We start from the raw sequence: 24,691 nt of genomic DNA, 5'->3' as shown, positions 1-24,691 counted from the left end.
ATGGTTTCATTATGCACTGCACTCTCACTAATTCACATCTTTAAGATGCGTGTTCAACCATGAGCAAGTTGAGTTTATTCACCTTTGTTCAGTACGGTCTTTAAAACAGAAAACAATAATAAGAAAGATGAATATTTCTTACATCAGCTTGGATAGTTGAGGACCACTGAGGGGAGAAGACAGTGAAAAAAGTCAGGGACAGAGATGGAGAGACCCTCCGGAGAAGTGGTTTGCTGACCCTTTGCCACAGGAGGCAAAAACAAAAACAATGATCTCTTTCCAGTGGTTTCAGAAAGTATGAGATTAAAATATATACAAAATAGTAAGGGTGGAGCGTGAAACAGAAACAGAGAAATGGATGTATTCGTGTTTTTATAATATATTTCATAATGATAAGTGCATCACAACCAGGCACAACTAATTTGCTGATTCAGTCTGCCTTAAATCGCATTAGATCTTAATTGAACCATGTCAAATGTTAATAAAAATCAGCATTTGGTCTACTATCTTTGTCTGAACACAAGTGTGCTGCAGTAATTGACGAGGATCAGTCGGGTCAAATTCGCTCAAAGACAGCTGAGGCTCTGTGTTGCAGTTGCTGTCACCACCAGCAGGAGGCGAGGGGGAGCCGTACACAGCTTGGGGCTCTGTACCCACCCCCCCCAACCAAAATCCCTTCCCGCACACGCTTGCGCACACAGTCACTCACATTTCCATACACTCTTCCTCTTTCACATGTGACAAGAAGCTGGGAGGGATAGGAATGTGATTTCGCTGGAAGGCCAGACAATTAGTGGCTGTTGGAGGAAGAAATGACACACATAACAGCTGAGAGAGAAGAGCAAGACTGACAGTGCGAAGGCAGGCTCGAAGAGGCATCAGAGAGATGGGTTTAATTTGAATGCTTAATCACCACCAAGACAGTTTGGAACTGATGAAAGGATGTGGTCTATCATGTGACACACTACCTGCTGTGTTTTTATTTTACTGTCTTAGTCATTTGTCCCAGTCAACATGACATTAAATCCGTAATTCGCTAAATGTCTTACAAAGACAAATTAAAGCAATTAGCGACATTATCCCTTGTTGTGAGCTTTGGTGCTCTTTTAAAATTCCTTTACACAGTAAGAAGCTCAGAGGCTCAGCCACACGTGTTCCAGGACGCTGATAGTATTTTGATAAACGAGTAGCCTACATCTATGACAAATCTGCACCGTCTGTGAGCATGATGAGCATGTATGACTGTGAGCATGTATGACGACGTTTCCACTGAGAGACGTAATTAAATGACGCGTGGGTGCTTTTGTGCGAGTGATGCAGATAGGGATGTTTTTCTGCAAAGACATGAGGTCGACATCTTAAGTGTATGTGTTTGACAAAAGAAATTAAATTGCGCTTCTGCTGCCCCACAGTCATGCCCTTAAACCCGTGCATTTGTGCACTATGGGAGGAGCGCGAGCATATATGCAAAGCTCCTGAAAAAAAATTGTAGCACTACTTCCATAGCCCATTGCTTCTCAATGCGCAACTATTTACGGTTTATTAACATAATTTATCACAATAATGTTTCCATTGGAGTGTGTAGTTTCAGCATGAGCACGAGGGAATTACACGCAGCAACACACGCGCCTTTTTAAATCCCAAAATTCCATCCCCTTCCATTTTCTTCACTCAAAGCATCTCTCGTGAGCGTGAGTGTATGCATTATGCGTCTCTGTGCATTTGTGTTTATGTGGGCTCAATTTTCTCAGCCCGACTCGGTGAGCACACACACACAACCACACACACGCACTGAGAGAGAGAGAGAGAGAGAGAGAGAGAGAGAGAGAGAGAGAGAGAGAGAGAGAGAGAGGGGGGGGGGGGGGGACACAGAGAGAGAGATTTTTATATGGGAGGGACGGACTCTCTACAGCCGAGGAGCACAGCTTCAGTCAGGGCTGCCATGAGGAGCAGCAGCGCTGTCTGCCTCCACAATCCGCCTGAATTCCTTTTAGGACAAGACACTCCATGCTGTGACACTTACTAGGAAGGGGTCTGTGATTGTCAGACAGTCGTGGAGCCAATAAAGCTAAACAGCTTGCGGCTTTTAAAAGCATCTTCGCTCCCCCGTAACACGAGACAGGAGAGCACAGCAGAAAGGGGTTTGCCGATGGTGGCATGGGGGAGTGGTGTGTGTGTGTGCGTTTCCTCGTGGAGGCAGAGTTGGAGGTGTGATGTCTGACGGACATGGAGAGATGCTGTGAGCTCTGGTATTAGCAGCCAGCTGCGCACCGAGCCACTGCCTCACCTCCCTCCCTCCCTCCCCTCCCCAGAATCGCTGCTTTCCTCGCACTGACAATTCGCTGAAATCGGGGAATCGGCTCCACACGGCTCGCTTCGCTCACTACGGCTGGCGTCCTGCACGGGGATCAGACATAACCAGGTATGTGCAGCAGCGCAGCCTATTTGGGCGCTCGATGCGTTTTTGCATGTTGTGGATATCTTGACTGTTTGACTTCATTTTATTTCTTCTTGTTGCTTCCCTCCCCTCCCCCTGTGGCCCTGTCAATGGATTAATGAAACGTTATTTGAAAATGATGCGGATAGATGGCATCATCTGTCGATGTAGGTGACGTGAGAAATACAAGGTATTACTAATGATATTCCTTGTCTAATTGTTGCAGTTTATTCTAATACTCAATCTGATGCAAACACTGTCGATTCTACAATTGTCCCTTTTCTCTCTTTCTCACCTTTCCCTATGTTGCTCTGCATAACGCACAACAGGAACGCATGTGAACAATGCTGGTGTTTCACACTGAGCAAATGCAATGAGACCAGATCTCTCATCATAACGGCCAAAGAAAATGTAACATTTTTATTTATGATGGAAGACAATTTGTTGTGATGTTGGCTGGTTTCCTAAGGCTGCAGCCGGATATTTCACTGTTGGGAAATGGAGCACTTTGGTTAGAATGTAGCTGAGGATAGGCGTGAAGGCAATATGATCTGAGGATGCACACACCCTCTCAAGCTCAGCTCCCACTAGTGTAGGCTACTTCGCTCTTCTTTCAGAGCAGCAAATACATGCTTAAAACGCAATCATGCACCGAGGCATACATATCACATGTGTGTTCAAACAGGCCTGTGCACACAGATACAGATGCATGCACACACCAACATGTGTACTAATCCACACTCTGCCATAATCCATAATCATGTGCTCCGGAGACATGACGTAACACATGATCATCTCTCATCTATATGCATCTATTTATGAAGGTCTTCACAAAATATCTTTTTTAGTCTCATCCGGGGATGTAAGGGAATGAACAGTACATCACAGATGTAGTAATACTGCTTGCAGCATGACAACCTTAAATTGGCATACTTGGCTTTTTCCAGCAGCAGTGACTATCAGCTTCTAATGTGAGACATAGGTTAGCAATGCATGCAACTAACACTACAGGCTGTGAGACATAAAAATCATTTTTATTGTAGATTTCTCTGTTAATCAGATACACGAGGTGAGTGGGGGAAATAGATGATTGAAAAGTACTGGAGGGCTTAAGGAAGAAGTGCCTCAGAGCATTGGGAGTGGGTGTGGTGGGGTGCTTCCCCTTTTTCTGTAGTGTTCTCTCTCTGACTCACAAATGGGAGGGGCTGTGTCACAGGAGCACCGGAATTCCCAGATTTTGTTTTGTCACAATAGACCCTCGTATCAGACCAAGCAGCGTGATTATGGAGTAAGTGTTTAACAGCACAATGAGGAGGAAAATGCCAACCATATCTTTTGGAGCAATTGATGGTTCAGTGCTTTGCTCAATTGCTCAGAATATCAACATTTTAAGGAATGGCACAAGAAGCATATGAAGGCAGAAAAACCATAAGCAGAGGCATCCATAGTCAAACATGTACCATGCTAGTTCTATTTATATAACACCCTGTTAGATCATGCGGGTTATATGACATGCATGACTCAAGAGTAGTCACTTATTCTATTCTCCAGAGAGAGCCTCGTTCTATAAAGGTCTATTTGTGCATGGGTGAAACTATGGCAATTTAAGCAAAAATCTACTTTTACTTATACTCATCTCTATTTAGGTGGAATCAGGGGAACAATTGTAGAATTTTCTATTGAATTGATGTGCCTGTCTTGATGGCTGTGTAGAATTTCACTTGTGGCCAGTAAGCTGCTGTCTATTAACAGAAGCATGTCTGCAGATTTTGTGGTCATATTAGTAAAAACCAGATATGCAGAGTAGAATAATCTAGTTGTTTGTCATCCTCTTCTTCTAATTCTTGAATCATTACACTCTAATGGGACGATACAGGCAATACCTCGTGGGCATTAGTAAGTCATTTGTGCATCAACTCTAACTCTGTAAGAGGGTGAATGCTTCATTTGTCAAACCTCAACATGCAGATGTCAGGATGTTGGCTCTGTAAAGAGAAAGGCAGCTCCCTAATTGGTGATCAACACTCATTAAACACTAGTACTTCTCGAGACTGATTTGTCCAGACAAGGTGCAACACAAAGCTTTATTTAAGTGTTTTTCCAGTGTCGCTTTACTGTAAATGGCATCATATCCTAGATGCCATGTTCTATAATCATTGCGAGTACCTCAATTTAGTACACTACTAAAACAAGTTTTAAAAAAAAGCCTCAAATGAACCTGGAGTCTTGATTCTGAAGACTGTATGTACGACTGAATGTAAAATCATCTAGTCATTCAACAAGTTGAATCCAAAATTAGTTATCAGTTTCGCAATTTGTACTTTATGTAATGTGAAATGTTAGTATGGTAATCACCAGGTAAATTTACCATGTACCTTTTCCAGAAGTCTGTTCTCACCTCAAAAATTATTTAAATACAGTATTTTATTCTCCATAATGAACCATTTCATTGTAAGAAATTGTTTGAAAATGTTGGATTGAAGTAGATACTAAATTGGCCCTTGTGTGTTGGCATGCATGTTTTTTTTACTTGTGTGTCTCTGTGTTGGCCCTGTTATGAACTGCCAACCTGTTCAGGGTGTACTCAGCCTCTCACCGCATGGCAGCTGGGATAGGCTCCAGCATATCAGTGACCCTAAACAGAATGAAAGCGGGTATGCAAAATGGATGGATGATTGCAAGTAATATGGTTATCAGAATGAAAATCATTAACAACTGTTGTCAGAAACCACCAATCTTAAGTATAAAAATGTCTGAATTCAGATCCTGATCAATATGAGTTGGGCCATGCCCCACAAGTGAAATGTTCATATAAATCTATCCAAAACCTTTTGGATAATTCTGCAAACAAAAAACAAGCAAAAAAAACCAACCACATAACATCCTTAGCACCACCTGTTAGTCTAAGCCATGTGTTTAAGTCAATTCTTGACTTGTAATATTAATATTAACCCCAAAAAAGAAAACACATAACAGAAATAGAATGCCTTTAAATAAACAACCAATCATGCATATATGTATATATATATATGTGTTAAAGCCATAATTTCAATGTCATGGAACAAATGCTTCAACTCTACACAAAATTTCATGATATTTGGTTTAGAATGTTAAGAAACCGACAGATTTTGGTTTTGCCTTAGTGGAAGAATTATGCATCAGATTGCCAGAAGGCTCGATTTGTTATCATCTATTCTGAAGTAAACTAATAATCCGAGAGCAAACCTGCCTATGAACACAACCTTTTGCAGTAGTTTAACACTAGAACTACCAGGATTTTTCTGCCTACCTAGAAGTACCAGAGAGGGGTCATTTGACCCTCTTGTGGGTCTTTTAGGTAAAAAGGTCAATTGACCCCTCCGTGGTAGTTCTAGTGTTAAAAGTTTAAATAAGTAGGTGATAAAGATGATCATTATAAGAGACAAATGGATGAAGTGAAGCCCAGAGATGTGCAGTAGATGTCCATGCATCTACTCCCTCTTTCTTTCTTTGTCTCTCTACGCACACACACACATATACAAATATATGTATATTGCCTTGATAGTACATATTTATAAATATTAAAAAAAAAAACACCATACTTGTTGGTGTTACCCGCTCTTTCAAGCTCAGGTCCTCTACCAGAGGCTTGGGAACTTGAGGGTTCTTCGTAGTATCTGTTCCTAGAACTGCTTTTTCCTGGACAGAGACCGCTGATGTTGTTCCTGGGTTCTGCTGGAGCCATTCTCCCATTTCAGGGGTCACAGTTCTGAGTGCTCGGACCACTGGTACCACTCCTGCCTTTAATTTCTACATCTTCTCAACTTCCTCCTTCAGCTCTTGGTATTTTTAAAGCTTCTCATTTTCCTTCTTCTTGATGCTGCTGTCACTTGGATCTACTACATCTATCACTACTGCTTTATTCTGTAGTTTGTTGACCACAACAATTGGTTATCACTGGTTGGTTATCACTGGTTAGCCATCACTTGTTCATCAGTCTGAATCTGGAAGACTCATAGGATCTTAGCACTGTCATTCTCCACTATCTTTGGAGGTACCTCCCATTTTGACTTTGGGACTTACAACCCATACTCGGCACATATGTTGCTGTACACTATTCCTGCCACTTGGTTATGGCATTCCATGCCTGCATCTTACACCCCTCTACTATGTGCTGGGCTGTCTCAGAGGCCTCTTTGCGTAGCCTGCACCTGGGGTCTTGTCTTGTGTGGTAGACCCTGGCCTTGATTACTCTTGTGCTCAGGGCCTGTTATTGAGTCATAATTAGTGCATCTGTACTGTCTCTCAGGCCAACCTTTTCAAGCCAATGATAGGACTTCTTGATATGAGCTCCTTCTTCAATCTGTCGATGTACATATCGTGTAGAGGCTTATTCTTCAGTGATGGTTTCCTCTCTTCCTCCTCACCTCACCTGGGTTTCAGCCGCTTGAGACACTTGAGTTCATCACTGGGGCGCATCATCCTGATGTATTCCTGGATATTTGTTGTTTAATCCTGGATAGGGGATCTGACGATCACTCTTCCTTTCACTTAGTGTACAATCTCAGGGTACTTGGGGTGAAGTTATCCGTGCATTATGAGGAGCTCTCTTGTCTTCATATCAGTGGCTACCTTTGTCCAGGTTATTATGCCAGGTATATGATGACTGGCAGGGCATTGTGTTGTTCTTCCCATTCAGTTGACTCCTCAGGGAACTGCCTTACTCTTTGTAGTTACTTGGTTGTGGGTGACTTTCTTGTGGTCTCTTCATAGTCGCCATTCACCTGTGAGATCCCAAGGTATTTGTAGTTAGTCTGTTATGGTGCCCTCTGTTGTTCAACCCCTTCAGTCGTGATCACTTTGCCTCTCTTTGATATCACTAGTCCAAATGACATCCCGATGTTATTTGTGAATTGATATCTCGCTCAGTCCTAGCATATAGGTTGATGTCTCTATATAAAGGAAGTGGCTGATGCTTACTCCACTTCGGAACTGGTATCCATAGTCACTCTTTGTGATGATGTGGCTGAGGGGATTCAAGCCTGTGTGAATCAGGAATGTGGACAGAGCTGCTACTTGATAGATGCCGCACTTAACCCTTGTGTGGTGTTCGGGTCTGTGGGACCCGTTTTCATTTTTTATTAAAAGAAAAATGATACAATTAATTAATTTTTCAAACTCAGACTCACTGGCCTTGGCTCATTTTCTGTGAAGAACATATATCAGAATAAACTTTTAATGACCACACACCGTACACCCCCCCTACACATTTCTATTACATATAAGATGTTCGGGTCCACTGGACCCAGGGCTAAAAGAAGTGTGGAAATTGATGTTCTGTGTACCTACACTCTGTCCACCTCCTGTCTGGGCCTGCTGCTAGTGTGTGTGTGTGTGTGTGTGTGTGTGTGTGTGTGTGTGCGTGTGTGCGTGTGTGTGAGTGACAGAGAGAGTTTCTGCACTTGCGGTTCCCACACAAATTTGCAACATTTTTGCAAAATTCAAGCATCAACACTCAACACATCAAGCATCTACTCTTGTTTACCCGCACATTTGACCCTCTGTCTTGCGGGAATCTTTATTTTCTCCCACTCTATCTGCTACAAATTGGAGGCGGGACACTATAAATATAGCTTTGCCAGTGTGGTTTCTTATCACAACCGATCAAGATGGCCAAAAGGATCTCTGCGCAGAGGGCCTTGGAAGTTATTTTGTAAGATGGAGAAGGTTTTGATGATGATGTAGAGGGGAGAGGATTCCCAAGAAGAGGTTTCCACTTCCTCATATGCTTGGAACTTACAAGTCTACACAGGGAAACCTGATGGAGGAGCCCCTGAGAAAAACCAAGGAATGAGAATTGTCCTGGACATGTCTCAGGGACTCAGTCGACACAACATCACATGCGACAATTTTTTTACCTCGCACAAGCTGGGACAGGAGCTCCTAAAGAGGAAGCTGACCATGGTGGGAACAATACGGAAAAACAAGTCAGAGCTCCCACCTCAACTGCTGACTACAAAGAACAGGCCTGTCAAGTCTTCCATGTTTGCCTACACGGCTGACACATCCCTGGTATCCTATGTGCCAAAGAAAGACAAGAATGTGGTACTCATGAGTACACTGCACAGGGATGGAAGAATCTGTGACCAGGAACATCACAAACCAGAGATCATCATGGATTATAATGCCACAAAAGGAGGGGTAGACAACATGGACAAGCTGGTGACGGCCTACAGCTGCTAACGGAGGACTCTACGCTGGCCACTGGTGATATTCTTTGACATGTTGGACATCTCAGCAAACAACGCCTTTGTCATTTGGATGGCACTTAACCCAGAGTGGAACAGAGGGAAGCTCCAGAAGAGACGCCTCTTTCTCGAGGATCTGGGAAAAGCATTGGTGAGACCACAAATTGAGGAAAGACAACATGTCCCCAGAACCCCAGCCTCTGCAGCCATCGTGAGAAGGATTCAGGAGGAGAATGCTGGTGCCCTGTCCACCCAACCTACAGAACCACAATCTGCAGAAGCTGAAGTAAGTGTGTTATGCTGTTGCAGTACATGGATGGCACTCATGTCTTGTGAGAGAGAGAGAGGTGTTAGAAAAATTCCTGATCTTTTCATTATTCTAAGTTGTGAACACCAGCAACAAGAAGAAGCGGTGCGAAGTGTGCGGACCCAAGATGGACAGAAAAACACAATATACATGCATCAAGTGCAAAAAGTATATCTGCAACACATACACAGTAAAACTCTGCTCCTCATGTGTTGTATAGGCTAGTGGCTAAAGGCCATGTGTTCAATGGGGCTCATGTGTTGTCTTGACTGATGTGTTTACTCTATGTGTTCATGTGTTCAGGTTGTGTTGTGCACCTGAAAGGGTTAAATTTCTGAGTTCAAAGAAATAAAAGTCAGTAGTTTTGAAAAACCTTGCTTCACTTGTGAATTTGTTTCCACTCATATCTTGATTTTAATTGATTTTCTTTATTACGTTTTAAATAATAAGTTATAAATGTGATCTAACAAAGGTAAAGGGAAAATATTAACCATATATACTGTTTATACAGCTTGTAATTGGGATGAAGTAAACATCTGTTGAGTTTTTTAACATAAAATACTTGATTGTGAGGCATTAAAAACCACAAAATGCTACGGGTCCACCAGACCCACAAACACTGGCTGAGTAACAACAATATGAACACCACACAAGGGTTAATATCAACTTGTGCAACTGGCCTCCAGGGTTGTCTTCCACAGTCTATTTGAGTTGTTGATGTAGACTCTTGGTGTCCTGTTGATGTTGTAGAGTTCCAAGCATTCCAGTATCCATGTGTGAGGCATTGAGTCATAGGCTTTCTTGTAGTCAGTTAAGATGGTGTGCAGATTTATATGTCTGATCTTACAGTCTTGTGTGACAGTTTTGTTACGTGGAAGCTGGTGTTCAGCTCAACGGGGGTTACTTGTAACACCTCTTCATACTTGAGACTCTTTCTTGGATGTCTGCCATTGTGATGGTCACTAATTCCTGTTCTGGAAGATTGCTTTAGTCAGCTCTCAGATCCACTAGTCGTGGGGCATTGGTGTTATGTGATGTTTCTCTCTCCCATATTGTTCAGTCTCAGCCTTGGGTAGGTCTATTCTCATTCCTATTACCCTGCCCCTTAGCGTACACTTTGGATGGTTCAGTGGAGAACATCCTATGCATTCTCCTGACTTCAGCTTCTCTAGTTTACCTTCTCCGGCAGTTAGCCAGAGCTATGAGTTGTTGTTTGGCGGTCTCCAGCGCCTGAGCTATGGTGTGTTTGTTGCTCCTGGTTCGATTCTCAATTTGGTAATTTCTGCATGGAGTTTGTATGTTTTCCCCAGGCCCCATCACCCCCATGATCCTGAATTGGATTGAGTAGGCAGAGAAAATATCCCAAAGCAAGTAGTGAAAATGGATGGATGGATAGATAATGGAAGCCACAAAGAGCATCATCTTATACTATGGTCACTCACCAACAACAAAAAATAAAGATCATTGATTTATCGATAGTTATAGATCAGCCACGAGCCTAAAAATTACAATTATGCAAACAAAATTTAAAACCTGCATCAGACATATCACGGGATGCCCCAAAATAAAAATCAAAACTGCCAAAAATGATATGTAATGACGCCTGCAGCTAGAAGTTGTGGTCTGAATAGTGAACGAGATTTGAGATAATTCCTGATGAGATACAAAGTGCAGAGCAATGGTAGAATATTCACAGCTGGTGTGTCAGTTGCTATTCTGTAGTATTTAGAGGATAAGGCATTGATAGACAACTCTTAGTGTTTTAAATGTTATAGTGTAATATATTTTGTCAGACCATACCATACCATAATGCGTGTAAAACCTTTGCTCATGTCATGTAATGTGAGAAAATGTCAGTTTCTAAACCATATTTTTCTTACCCAACCAAACTATCACTAAATATGGAAAGTTATCATATTATTAGAACAAAAGAAAGTCAAGTCACACATTGATGCTTTTTAATATGCAGGTTTTTGAAAGGCTGTATTTTTTTTCCTAACCTTGACCAAGTAGTTGTTGCCTACGCTTAACTGTAGTATTGGCATAAGCAAATGGTGAGTGAGAATGACATAAGAAAATTTAAAAAATACATAAGAGATGGGAGATAAGAAATGGACCATAGAATCTTAATAGACACTGTGTGTCAACCAACAGAATAGATGAGCCAGACAGGAGGTGGGACAAGAAAGCACAATTAAGGATTTCAATCCTTAGTATATCATATCTATATTATGTAATTCAACAGTTGGGAAAGACAACACAGATACACCAGAGAAGATAAAGCATAAGTATTTGGAGAAGTGCAGTGTCAGTCATTAAATACAACAAAAATACATGATTTTGCTCGACTTAATATGACTTAACAGGCAGATAAAAAATACTTAACACTTTTAAAATACTCTGGGGCTCTCATATATCAAGCTTGTTTAGAAAATATTTTAAATTCTGTCTTGAGAATTTGAGTACAAAGTACAAAAGAAAAATCTATTAATCAAAAATGCACACTCCAAGTGTATGCACAAGTGTATTAGTAAGTGATCAGCTTTTGATAAAACCTGAAATAATGAATAGCTTCTTTGCAGTTAGTATCTTTCAGTAACACAGTCCACGGGTAACACTGCTCAGAAGCTGCTCTGAGCTCCAACCAATTAGGTGAGTGCGCTCTCTGAAGAGGTGTTTACTGTGGAGCGCATGGTTGTTTTGCAATGCCAGATCACTGATGATCGTTTTTTTTTAACTTATTATTAACTGAGTAATTTTACTATGAGGAAAAAAAATAGATGTTGACATAACATGATGTGACTTACCAAAAGTAATGACTGAATTTTTGTAATGAATGTCTATATTCTGCAGGCTCTATAAAATAAATGTCTAATAAGTTAATAATATTATTATTTCTATATCAAATCAAATCAAATTTATTTGTATAGCACATTTCATGTACAAACAGTTCAAAGTGCTTTACATAAAATAAAAGCATTGCAGCAGGGAGTGCAAGAAACATTAAAAATACATAAAAGAATATAAAGAGAAACAAATAAAATCATTTAAATGAATTTAAAAACAGGCAACAGTCTAGATAAGTTAAAAGATATCGTGCAGATTTCATGCATAGACACATGAGAAAAGAAATGGATTTAACCTGGATTTAAAAATGTCTACATTTGGTGAAAGTTTAATCTCCACTGGCAGTTTGTTCCACTTGTTTGCAGCGTAACAGTTAAATGCTGCTTCTCCATGTTTAGTCTGGACTCTGGACTGGACCAGCTGACCTGAGTCCTTGGACCTAAGAGCTCTGCTGGGTTTATATTCTCTGAACATATCACAGATGTATTTTGGGCCTAACCGTTCTGGGATTTGTAAACCATCAGCAGGCTTTTAAAATCTATTTGTGACTGACTGGAAGCCAGAGTAAAGATTTTAAAACTGGTGTGATGTGTTCAGATCACTTAGTCCGGGTTAAAACTCTAGCAGCAGCGTTCTGGATGAGCTGCAGATGTTTAATGCTCTTTTTGGGAAGTCCAGTTAAAAGAGCATTACAGTAATCGAGTCTGCTGGAGATGAATGCATGGATGAGTTTCTCCTGGTCTTTTTGGGAGAGGAAACCTTTAATTCTGTTGATGTTTCTGAGATGGTAAAAAGCTGCCTTGGTGACAGCTTTGATGTGGCTGCTTAAAGTCAGATCTGAGTCTATCAACACTCCGAGGTTACCAACTTGGTCAGTGATTGTAAGGTCCCGAGTCTCAAGATATTTACCAACGCTGACCCTCTTCTCTTTGCTACCAAACAGAATGATCTCAGTTTTGTCTTCATTTAATTGTAGAAAATTCTCTCTCATCCAGGTGTTTACTTCCTCCAGACACTGACACAGTACGTCTGCTGGGCTGCAGTCGTCCGGTGACAGAGACACATAAAGTTGTGTATCGTCTGCATAACTGTGATAATTGATGTTAAAATTCTGCAATATCTGACCCAAAGGGAGCATATACAAGTTAAACAGAAGAGGTCCAAGAATTGACCCCTGGGGGACTCCACATGTCATGGCCACTCGCTCAGATTCATAGCTGCCAATTGTAACAAAATAACTCCGGCCTTCTAAGTAGGACCTGAACCAGTTAAGGACCGCTCCAGAAAGTCCAACCTAGTTTTCCAGCCTGTGCAACAGGATTCTGTGATCTACAGTATCAAACGCAGCGCTGAGGTCCAACAGAACCAGGACTGAAACATTACCAGAATCAGTATTCAACCTAATGTTGTTTGACACTTTGACCAGAGCTGTTTCAGTGCTGTGATGACGTCTGAAGCCTGATTGAAAGTTATCAAGACTTCCACTTTCATTCAGAAAGTCGTTGAGCTGGTTAAATACAACTTTCTCAATAATCTTGGATATAAAAGAGAGGTTAGAGACAGGTCTGTAGTTGTTCATCATAGAGGCATCTAGAGTTCTCTTCTTTAGGAGTGGCTTAATGGCAGCTGTCTTTAGTGACTTGGGGAAAATGCTTGATGCCAGTGAGCTGCTAACTATTCGTAGGAGATCACTTTCTACTGAGGTAAAAACAGTTTTTAAAAAGTCGGATGGTATTATGTCCAGAGAACAAGTTGTTGATTTCAGCTGCCGAACTGTTTCCTCTAGGATTTTTAAATTAACAATATTAAATTGTGACATAACGTCAGAGTTATTTCTAGGTTTTAGACACAGATTAGTTTTCTTGTTTGTCTGTGTTGCGTTAATGTTTTGTCTAATTGTTTTGATTTTTTGGCTAAAAAAGTTGGCAAATTCGTTGCATTTCTCAGTGGAGAGGAGGTCTGGGTTTGACTGTTTAGGAGGATTTGTGAGTTTTTCAACCATAGCAAACAGAGTTTGAGAATGGTTGACATTCTTATTAATCATTTCAGATAAATGCAGCTGTCTGGCCTTGCACAGCTCATTGCTATAACTACGCAGGCTTTCTTTGTACAGCTCATAGTGAATCTGAAGCTTTGTTTTCCTCCATTTACGTTCAGCTTTCCTGCATTCTCTTTTCAGATTTTTGACCGTAGTGGTGTTTCTCCATGGGGTTTTCTGTTTGATCAAGGTGCTCTTGATTCTTATCGGTGCAACAGCTTCCATTACATTAAAAATTTTCAAGTTAAAATGATCCAGCATTCCTTCAACCGACTCTGCGCTCATTGTTGGTAACATAGCTATGGCCTCCCTAAACTGAGCGCTTGTTTTCTCATTGATGTACCTCTTCTTAACTGAGAAGCTGGTTGTTTGAACATTCTGAGTAATATGTAAATCAAATAAAATACAAAAATGGTCAGACAAGGCCAAATCAATAACCACAACAGAAGAAATATCAACACCTTTAGAAATGACCAGGTCCAGAATGTGACCTCGAAGGTGGGTTGGTTCTGTTACATGTTGCCACAAACCAAACATGTCCAGCACAGAAGAAAATTCTTTGGCAGTACCATCCGTCATATTATCTATGTGAATGTTAAAATCCCCGGTCAAGATAAAATGGTTAAAATCAGTCAAAATAACAGACAATAATTCAGAAAAATCATCAATAAAACTTGCACAGTATCCTGGAGATCTGTAAATGATTAGGAACAGGATTTTAGGAACACCCTTTAAAATACAACTCAGATATTGAAAAGAAGTGAAATCACCAAATGAGATCTCTTTACACTGGAATGTATCTTTAAATAAGGCAGCTTCACCCCCACCTTTCCTCCCATTTCGGCATTTATCCATAAAACTAAAGTTTGGGGGGGCTGCTTCATTAAGAACAGTATAGCACTTGTGCTCTCTGTTAACCATGTTTCTGTCAGAAAAAGAAAATCTAAATTGTGTGAAATTATGAAGTCATTAACTAACAGTGACTTATTGGACAGAGATCTAATATTAAGTAAGGCTAGCTTTGTGGAGTTTACACTCGTCTCTGTTGTATTCTTAGTTGTACGTGGTACCGTTAACAGATTAGATAGATCCACCCAGGAAGTTGACTGTTTTCGATTCCTTCTTTTACTAACTAAAACAGGAATCCTATTGGGTCCCAGCTTGTTCTCAGAACAGCTGTCAGTAGTCGGACTACTATAGCAGGGACCCTGAACGCATCATGGCATGGTATCTATATAGCTAGCTATATAGTTTACTTGTAGTACTACACTCTTAGTTTCTATATTTATTTTTTTCTGTTACATTCTTCTCACTATATTATTGTTATTTAGTAGTGTAGATAAATTAATTAAATTTATTAGCATATTTTAGTGTCCTACATAAATGGTGAGGGTTGCGGCAGGAAGGGCATCCATTGTAAAATATGTGCCAACTCAATGATGCGAGATCGACTCGCTGTGGCGACCCCTGATATAAGGGAGAGGCCGAAAGAAGAAGAAAGAGAAGAAGATTTTAGTGTCCTATCAACTAAGGTGGAATAAATCTCAGTAGAATAGTAACTCACTAATTTCAAATCTGAAATATAGCTTCATCACAAATTTCATAGATCAAGATCTGTGTTCACATCCTTTTTCATTAAGGGTATCAATTGCAAATTAGAGAAATAATGGAGTCATAAACCTCCTATTACCATAACATGTACTGCGGTCCTCCTTCTATTGATCATGGTGTCATTCCAATTCTGTAATGGCTAAAGCTGATCCAATAGATTGGGCATTATTGTTATCAGCCAATATTTGCCCTTAACAATTGACTCTGTGGTCACTAAAAAGTGCAATCACATAGGCCTTATTTATTTTCCTTTTTTTGTTTGTTTTCTAATGGAGGATAGCTGCACAGTCCCAAGCAAAGGCTTTTAGGGGGCAACTTGAGATCACAAAACTGGAGTTAAGTCAACTAATGTTTATTTTTTGCTACAGAGGCTTCATGTCCTCATCAGATCTCCCTCTCCAACACACACACAAACACATGAATAAAGAATGTAAAGAAAACACCTTGCATTCAGCTGAAAATGTCAGGAAAGCAACACTTTACTATGGAGCAAAGACACTTCACTGGACATGACTGACTGAGATGAAAGTGTTAATTTGTCCAAAACATGCATGGGGCAGACGTGGAGTCTACCTTCAACAGTCAGGATGGATTTTCTTAAACGCACCAAACCTGAAAATCTTGAGACAGATCTTCAACATATGGTAATTAGAACATGGCTTATTGGCATATGGATATTCAATTCAGTATTATTTATATCGAGCTAACAACAAATTTCATCTCAAGACACATCAAAGATACACAGTACCAAAGCAATTTCTTAATTGCTGTAGCTATATTTATATGCCATTGATAATATACATTCAGTATGAATTTTTCTCACATGAATAAAACAACTGCCAGTCAGGAAACTCACTCGAACACAAACCATAACCACACACAAAAACATGATAGCATGTTCCAGTGAACCTGCTCCAAAAGATGTAGCCACCGTTGCTCCGGCAAAAAAGAAATTAAACAAAATATAATGGAAAGAATTAGAAGACCACATGGAAATACTTCAATTTTTTTTGCCTCAGTATGATTTATTGTCAATTTGGAGTGTTATTCTCATTTAGGTTTTATTCAGCCTTATTTCATAAAATGTGACTTTATACCTCACAAAAACTATTTAAGCTCTATGCTGTTCTCAGACACAGGCTAAAGGCTCTAGCAAGGTTGCCGCGTCTGCTAGCGGGAGCGGTGTTGATGACGTCACGATTTTGTGCCCGCAATATATAGTGGCGCAAGTCGATGCGCCAGTAGTTGCAATCTTCTCCATCACAGAGGTGGCGCTGCTACGTTAAGGTTACCACTATTCTACAATCACGAAAGTCAAGAAGAAAACAATGCCTCTGTCAAGAGCAAGAATACTGTAATTAATGATACTGCTGCAGTATTCGGATCATTTTAATTTCTTAATTCAATTAAAAGAGGTGAAGGTCTGAAGCCCCCGGCATCACCACTCCGAGTCTCTGCCCTCTTCTTTGCCTTCACGTATCTGTCCCGTAGCTTCTTCCACACTCTCTTACAGAACTCTCCCTCTTTCCCCAAAGTACTGCCAATCTCTGTGCAGCAGTTTTGGGAGTTTACGTGGTCCCTGTGCTGTTTCACTGCAGTTTCGTACAGGTGCCTGTATAAATGCACTTCCTCACTGAGCCTGGCCTCAAAATGGTCCATCCGGTCTGTCGTTGTGGACAGTTACAAAAATCCAAGTTACAAAAATCGACTGGTGCACGACAACGCGCTGCGCCGTCTTTTCAAGGGAAGCGCCAGGCCTGATACGTCATTTTGACGTGACGGTCCGCCACCGCCGTGACAGACGCGTCAACTGTAACTCCAGCTTAATGTGGAATGATTATCTGGCTGATGATAAATCAGCTGCTGTCAAATCATACCTTTTCCTCTGTGAATGTAATACTTACACAGCTTACATCATACTAACCTGTGACAACCTGATCATTTAAACTAAATGGACAGGTGTGTCCAAACATTTTACATGTCCTGTTTCAGAGCAGTTTTGATTTTCATATTTACGTTTGGATAATAGCTCAAGTTAAAGTATTTTATTATTTCTTCCTACAAAACTGCAGCTCAGAATTAAAATTGTACCATTACACAAGATATTTCAGTAAATATAGCACAAAGTGTTTTTATTCATTTCTGGCCCAGGCCTCGCACCATGAATCTAACAAATCATCAGGTGGCTGGATTCATTCCATCATGCAGTAGCAGCAGAAACCAACCTCCTGGCAACCAATACAAAGGTTCTATTAGCTAATGCATGGTCCTTCTTCTGTAACTAACAATAAAAACTAACTGTGGTGCTGTGTTTCACAGCTCATTTGAAGTGAACGTGTCTCTGTGATCATGAGACTGTAGACATATCAAGCTCTAAACCCCAGAACTAATGTGGAGCAGTTGTCAGATGCCCTGCACAACAACAAAAAAAAATTACTCTTTCGACATAGTTGACCAGTTCCACTCTAAAAAAAAAAACCCACACCCCTCAGAGAAACTCCAAGCTTTTGAAGCTTAAACACTGTGCACGATTCAAAAGTCATGGTTTCTTTTTCAGCAGAATAAGATTTCTTTTTTGTCCCGTTTGCAACTATATTGCTGGCTTAAGTGCTGAACCATACTAATTTAACTAAATGGGACATCAAGTGTTCAACAATATAAGTGATTCCCTTCATCGGTTTAATTAGTGAACACATCCGGATATTTTAATTCAAATCAGTCTATGGAAAATAAAAATGCCCATTTTGAAAAATGTTTCAATCAGATTTAATTGAAAGATGAAATACTATTTGAAGCCTGATTCATCAAGTCATATATTTCTGTAGCATTAACAGTCTTTCACATTATGAAAAGGGTTTAGTTTAAGGCTCCATGCGCTCCTCTGAGAAGAACTGTGTAGCAATGAATCAATTAGAATAATTGTCTTGTTTTTGCCATAGATGCTGGATACAGTGTAGCTACTGGCTTTACTGGTCTTGAATAACACATCCATGCATACTTGATTGTATACACTGTCACGTCTCTATCATTATCTTTTACTCTCTCACTTTTGAAAACATTTTCAAGCATTGGACCAAATTGTTGTCTATGAGAGCTTCAGTAGGATTTTCATTAAAATAATATACTTTATTCAATAAAATAAGCATTCAAATTGTTGTGGTTTCAGTGCTCAAATCATATTTTATGTAAATTTGGGAGACTGTTTGATGAAAGAGTTTTAACACTGTGTTTGAGATTTAGGCGATTGTTCACTATGTCTATATATGCAAAGTAATAATTGTTTTTTTGGGGGGGACTACGGGAATCTTCAGGCACATGACACACATGACAATATAAATATATATTTTTTTTCTATCTTGTCTTACAGAGAGATGTTCCTGCTCTGGAGAAAGGCCACTGAATTCAAAGGTTTTTGTGAGTCACTGCACGGACTGTGCTTCAAGTGATTATAGCAAAGAAGTTGGGCTCCTTCAGTCAAGCACAGGCTGATTGTGCTTAGCTCACCAACACTGCATTCCAAGTCAATATCTTTCACTGGATGACAAAAACAATCAACCGGATTGCCATCCATGGTTTCTGCCCTATTCAAGACTGTATCATCCTATATTGAAAAGATTTGTAAAGGAATGTTTACAAAGAAATTGGCAAACCCAATAAAGAAGAAAGAAAGAATCGAAAATAAAGAGCCCAAATTGACCACTGATTTGCAAGCACACAATCCAACTCTCTCTACCACTCTGAAGACTACGGTTAAAAAGATTTCCAAATGCTCTTCGGCACGTAATATATCACTTGAAGAAGACGACGGAAAGAACGACTGCTCATCTCTGTCACCCACTTTCAGTTATCGGGTAGCTATAGCAAACGGACTCCCAAAAAACTCTCTCTTTTTGAATAATAATGAAAGCATTTTTCCTGAGGTTCTTTCGATTGATAGTAGCTACTCTGACTCCTTGAGTGAGACAAAACTTGTACGGAGACTGGATGAGCATAAATCACACACTATGCCAGTGAGACGAAACAGGAAGAGCCTTATCAGTTTGGCTCCTTCTGATGGCAGTTCTGAGGGTGAACGAGTGGAACGTTCCAGTTTACACACACTTAGGCTTGGTGCTTTACGTAAGTTAAGAAAATGGAAAAAGAGCCAGGAATGTGTCTCCTCAGACTCAGAGGTGAGCAACTGGAGGAAAACCCTGGGAATACGCAGCAAATCTTTGGACCGTGCTGGAAGGCAGCACAAAAGCTCAACCCTCGAGCCTGGGTCCTCGTCAACAGGTTGCATCAGTCAAACCCAAGATGTAATGGAAATGATCTTTAAGGAGCTTCAGGGGATCAGCCAGATAGAGACGGAACTATCTGAGCTTCGTGGCCATGTAAATGCTCTAAAGAGCTCCATTGATGAGATCTCCAGCAGTGTGGAAGTAGTTCAGAGTGAGATCGAACAGCTTCGCTCTGGATTTGTCCAGTCTAGAAGGGAAACACGTGATATTCATGACTACATAAAACAAATTAGCCACCAGGCCAATAATTCAACCTTGCGGTTCATCAATGTCCCTGAAGAAAAGCCAGAAAAAACAGAAAATCTAATATACAAAATATTGAAAGACAAAATGGGTTTCACTGATGCCCATAAAATTATTAAAGTTGAGCTGGCTCATAGATTAGGGCAGCAAAGAGAATGTTCTAATGCAAAACCCCGTCCTATTATTGTTATTTTTGCAACTCCCCAAGATAGGGATATAGTTTTGAAAAAATGCTACAAACTTAAAGGAACAGGCATTACAGTCTCCACTGATAGCTTAACTCATGATGGAAAAGAGAGAAAAGACAAAACAATGTCATCCTCACAAACATATGAAAGTATGGATATAAAGGTCTCAGGAAAAGATAAAGTAGTGGAGAGTGATGACTGGGATTCAATGGACAGTGATAAAGAACTTGATGAATTAAGCAGAAATAAATATGCAATGGTCATTTCAAAGCCTGTTCACAAGGCCAAATCAGACAAGAGGCGGTCCCATGAGCACAGCCGGTCAGGAGATGAAGCAGGTTACTCGGGCACTGTTCACTATGCTGATGACTCTTACTACGACCCAGACAAGCATGCAAAGTCTTACTACTCTGACCTGACCCCTGGCTGGCTTTCCCAGAGTGACTACTCAAGTCCAAAACTTAGCCGTTCCGAGTCTGACTGTTCAAAACTTTGTCAATCATACTCAGAAGACTTCTCAGAAAGTCAGTACTTTACACGGACAAATGGCTGCTCCCTCCTGTCCTCCTCCGATCAGGAACTGTGGCAGAGAAAGCAAGAGGATATGGCCTCCTCTTGGTATGCTAGCCCTAGTCACCCTCTTATCCATGATAATCAAACTTATGAACATAATGAAGTTGAGACTACAGAAACTATTGATAGTGGGGTTAGCAATGGACTTGTCTGCATGTCTGGGGATAGAAGCCACTACAGTGGCTCCCAGCTGTCTTTGCAAGGTGATCTATCTCCGTGGAAAGACTGGCATCATCTGGAGCAAGGTGCCGACTCTGGCTTAGAGGCCTCTATAGAGGTTAGCAGCCCTTTTGACCCATCAACCATCCCTGGTTTTCCAGAGAACATCACTAAATGTCAGGAAGTTGATTTACAGTTTGAGGGAGATGAAGAATTCATGATGCTGGATAGAGAACCTTCCCTACCACCTATAACCACCCACATTATCCCTCCCATCACAGAACGTGAGCCTGTCAAGACCTCTACCCGGCAGTCTAAAGAGGGAAGTAAAATAATCACAAAAGAAAGTAAGAAAGGATCATCTAAAGATGGCCCTAAAGTTGCAGCTAAAGTGACACAAAAACAAAACAAACTTTCTCCTAAAGATGAAACCACCAAAATATTGCTGAAGGAAAGTCCCAAGGTGTCTGCTAAGGTTTCACCTAAAGTATTGTCTAAAACAGCCCCTAAAGAGCCACCTAAAGAGATATCAGCTATAAAAGAATTCTCTCCAGCCATCTCTAAAGATAGTCCTAAACTCATATCTAAAGAAACCACAAAGCCCATAGTTAAGGATGTGTCTAAAGCAACATCAAAGATAAGTTGTAGTGAGACTGTCAAGGTCACTTCTAAAGTGATGCCAAAAGACAGCCCTATAATAACTCCAAGAGAAAGTCCTAAAGAATCACCTAAAGAGAGCCCAAAAATGACCCCAATTGATACCCCTGTCTTGACCCCTAACTCAACCCCAAAAGAGTCCCCAAAAGAGTCCCCAAAAGAGTCCCCTAAAGAGTCTCCTAAAATCATTGCTAAAGAACCACCACAAGTTACATCTAATGATAGTGTAAAAATTGTTGCTAAAGAGGTCATCAAAGAAGCTTCAAAATCACTCCCAAAAGAGCCCCCAAAAGATATACCTAAAAAAGCATCTGAGGACATTGCTAAAGTACCCATTAAAGAAGTTTCTAAGATAATACCCAAAGAGGCTCCAAAAGTAGCCCCAAAAGAGAGTCCTAAAGGGACCGCCAAAGAGACCCCTAAAGTAGCGCCTGCAGAAGCCCCAACTGTAGCACCTAAAGTATCATCTAAAGATGTTGCAAAGGATACACCCAAAAGAGGTTCCAAAGAAAAATTTCCTGAACTTGATGTTAATCATGGCTTCCACCAGGCTCAGATCAAGTCCACAAGTATGTATCGCAGCCAGAGTGAGATTCGAACAGAGAAGGTTGAGGAGGTTCCCAAGTCCTGGAGCAGTAGACTTAGCATTGATCTCACTGAAAAGTCCTTTGGTTTTGGATTTGGATCCACTCTTCAGAGAGCTAAGTCAGCTCTGGAGGTAGTCTTGAAGTCTGGATCACAGGGTACCCCTGCTCCTCCTGAGGAACCTACCAACTCCTCTTCCTCATTTATGGGGCGTTTCCGCACCATGTCCACTTCCAATGCAAATAACGCCACTCCTACAATAGATTCAGATGTCCACACAGACAATGCCATCGAAAAGGCAAAGGAAGAGAAAACAGGTGCAGAAGCAGGGGAACAATCAGTGGACAGTGAAACCCACTATGTTGAAGTGATGGAGCAAGTACTAGCTAATCTAGAAAATAAAACTAATATTAATGATAGTGAGGAGACAATTGAGCTTGGGCAAGAGTGTGAGTCTTCTCAGGAGTATGATGCGTCTGATGACATTGAGGCCTCTCAAGACAACGATGAATCTCAGGATATTGAGGTTTCTCAAAATTTGGAAGCCCCAGATGATTATGCAGCAGGTGAAGATGCACATGTTCTGGAATATGATTGCAGTTTGGATGAGCAGTATGATGAAGAGTATAATGAGGATTATGAAACCCAAGTAACTGAGGACACTGCTGATTATGATGCAATGATTGAGTATGTAGATGTTGAAGAACCAGATGAGACTGAGGACAATGATGTGACAGAGGAGATGGAAGACGGTGATGAAGAGTTTGAGGGGGTAGAGGAGATAGCAGAAGAGGCGGCTGAGGTGTGTGAAAAAGTGGAGCAACATCAGGAGGATGAAAACAAAAATGTTCCGGAGGAGAAGCCTGTAGAGGCACCAACCAAGAAGCGGATACGGCCCACATTCAAAGAGGCAGCGCTGAGAGCCTACAGGAAACAGATGGCTGAACTGGAGCAGCAGATCCTAGCAGGGGGTACGACTGTTCTAACCTTATTGTTTGTGACAATGTCACTTTGATTTTGTACAGTACTAAAAGTTTCTTTGTTGCCAGGAAGTGGTGGAGAATATACCTGTATATAGTTAAGTAATATAGTATATACTTACTAACAATAATTATTGCTGTAGACAAGGCACCTGAAACTTTATCAGTTCCATAGACAATTTTTGGCAAAGCATCAACTTTAAATTGTGAATACGTAACATTACTTCACAAAAAAGTTGCATTCATCTTTGTGCTTAAGAATGCTGGAGCATTCATAAATACAGCAAACAAAGCGGTTACATTCAACAAAAAAACAAGAGGGGGAAATGTGCCACTAATTTTAAATACCTAACAGGTAGCATGATTTGGAAAAAAGGAGGAAAATAATTTTGAGTGCATGCAATCAAAATAATTAATGAGCCAAAACACATTAAGCGTGTATGGTATCTGAATTGTAACCATCCAGTAGTTACTTGTTATTCACAGAAGCCCTTTTTTATAAATTGTGTAATCAAAGGACCAGTATGCAACAATTTTTCGTTAACTTTTTGCAAACACAGCATTCGAACTTGGCCCAAAATACAAGATTAGCATGGTTTCTATAAAGGGAAAACACACTGCTACACGCTTCCAGTGGGTCAAAAAATTTGCACAAGAATGTTGTATTTTAATAATCTGCTTAGTCTGAAGTTATTTGGTGGAGATGAACCCAGGGCTTTTTGTTGGATTTAGTGGGAGTCAGAATTTGGCATATATTTAGGGTTGAAATATTTAGGAGGACGTTTCTTTTATGGTGAATTGGTAGTGTTATTGATGGCACTGAAACATTATTTGTATTCCTATGGCACATTCCTGGAATATTTTACAATGGACAGTGACTCCAGTATTATGACTGTCAAACATGTTTTTCTGGAGGTTTTTCATTCATTATTAAAAAAAAAAAATAAACCTTAAAAGTTACAGGAGAGCTGGCATCCAAATCTTCTATCAATTCTTCACAATAGACACAAATGTGAAAAAAACTCAGCCATTGTGGTGGCAGACACTTGAAATAAAAGTAAACATTAAGTCTGTATATATTGACCTACCACTGGGAATTTTCTGTACCAACAGTATTGTATTTCTGCACTATAAGAAATTGTTTATAACAGAGAACTGTTCCAATTCTCTCATTTGTCTTTTCGTATAATGCTTTTGCCTCACTGCAGCCGTTAGCTTGAATTCAATTGATGCATGCCTGATGGGTCAAGGCCTACAAAAAAAATTAGTCTGATTCATTGATGAGTCTTCCACCTGGCATAAAAAAGACAAGAGGGAATTCCTACTCTTACTTAAAATCAAAAGCTCTTGACCTACATATAAGGTTGCTACGGTGGTACTCACACAGAGGTAGTTCAGTACAGGAAAAACAGGAAACAAAGCTACAATGATTGAGAGACTAATATGCGCACATATTTTTTTTCCAGTAGACCAATTTACCATGCTATATCTTGCAGATAATAAATTTAGTGTAAATTACTTTCAATTAGCAGTAGACTATTTCCTATAAAATATGAATA

At 40.4% G+C, this 24,691-nt stretch overlaps 1 protein-coding gene across 1 annotated transcript in view; it reads left to right on the top strand.

Annotated features, from left to right (window-relative positions):
- The first annotated feature begins 1,950 nt into the window (after positions 1 to 1,950).
- Positions 1,951 to 24,691, top strand: part of unc13c (unc-13 homolog C (C. elegans)) — a 114,474-nt gene continuing 91,733 nt past the window's right edge. Inside the window, exons 1-2 of the mRNA XM_075464239.1 lie at positions 1,951 to 2,422; positions 18,835 to 23,123. Coding sequence (XP_075320354.1) covers positions 19,037 to 23,123 — 4,087 coding nt within the window. The 5' untranslated portion in view covers positions 1,951 to 2,422; positions 18,835 to 19,036. The remainder of the gene's footprint in view (positions 2,423 to 18,834; positions 23,124 to 24,691) is intronic.

This window comes from Odontesthes bonariensis, chromosome 1, assembly GCF_027942865.1.
Source record: "Odontesthes bonariensis isolate fOdoBon6 chromosome 1, fOdoBon6.hap1, whole genome shotgun sequence".
In the NCBI taxonomy this organism is placed as follows: domain Eukaryota; kingdom Metazoa; phylum Chordata; class Actinopteri; order Atheriniformes; family Atherinopsidae; genus Odontesthes; species Odontesthes bonariensis.
The sequence above is the reverse complement of the archived record's forward strand: the minus strand, read 5'-3'. Positions and strand labels throughout refer to the sequence as shown.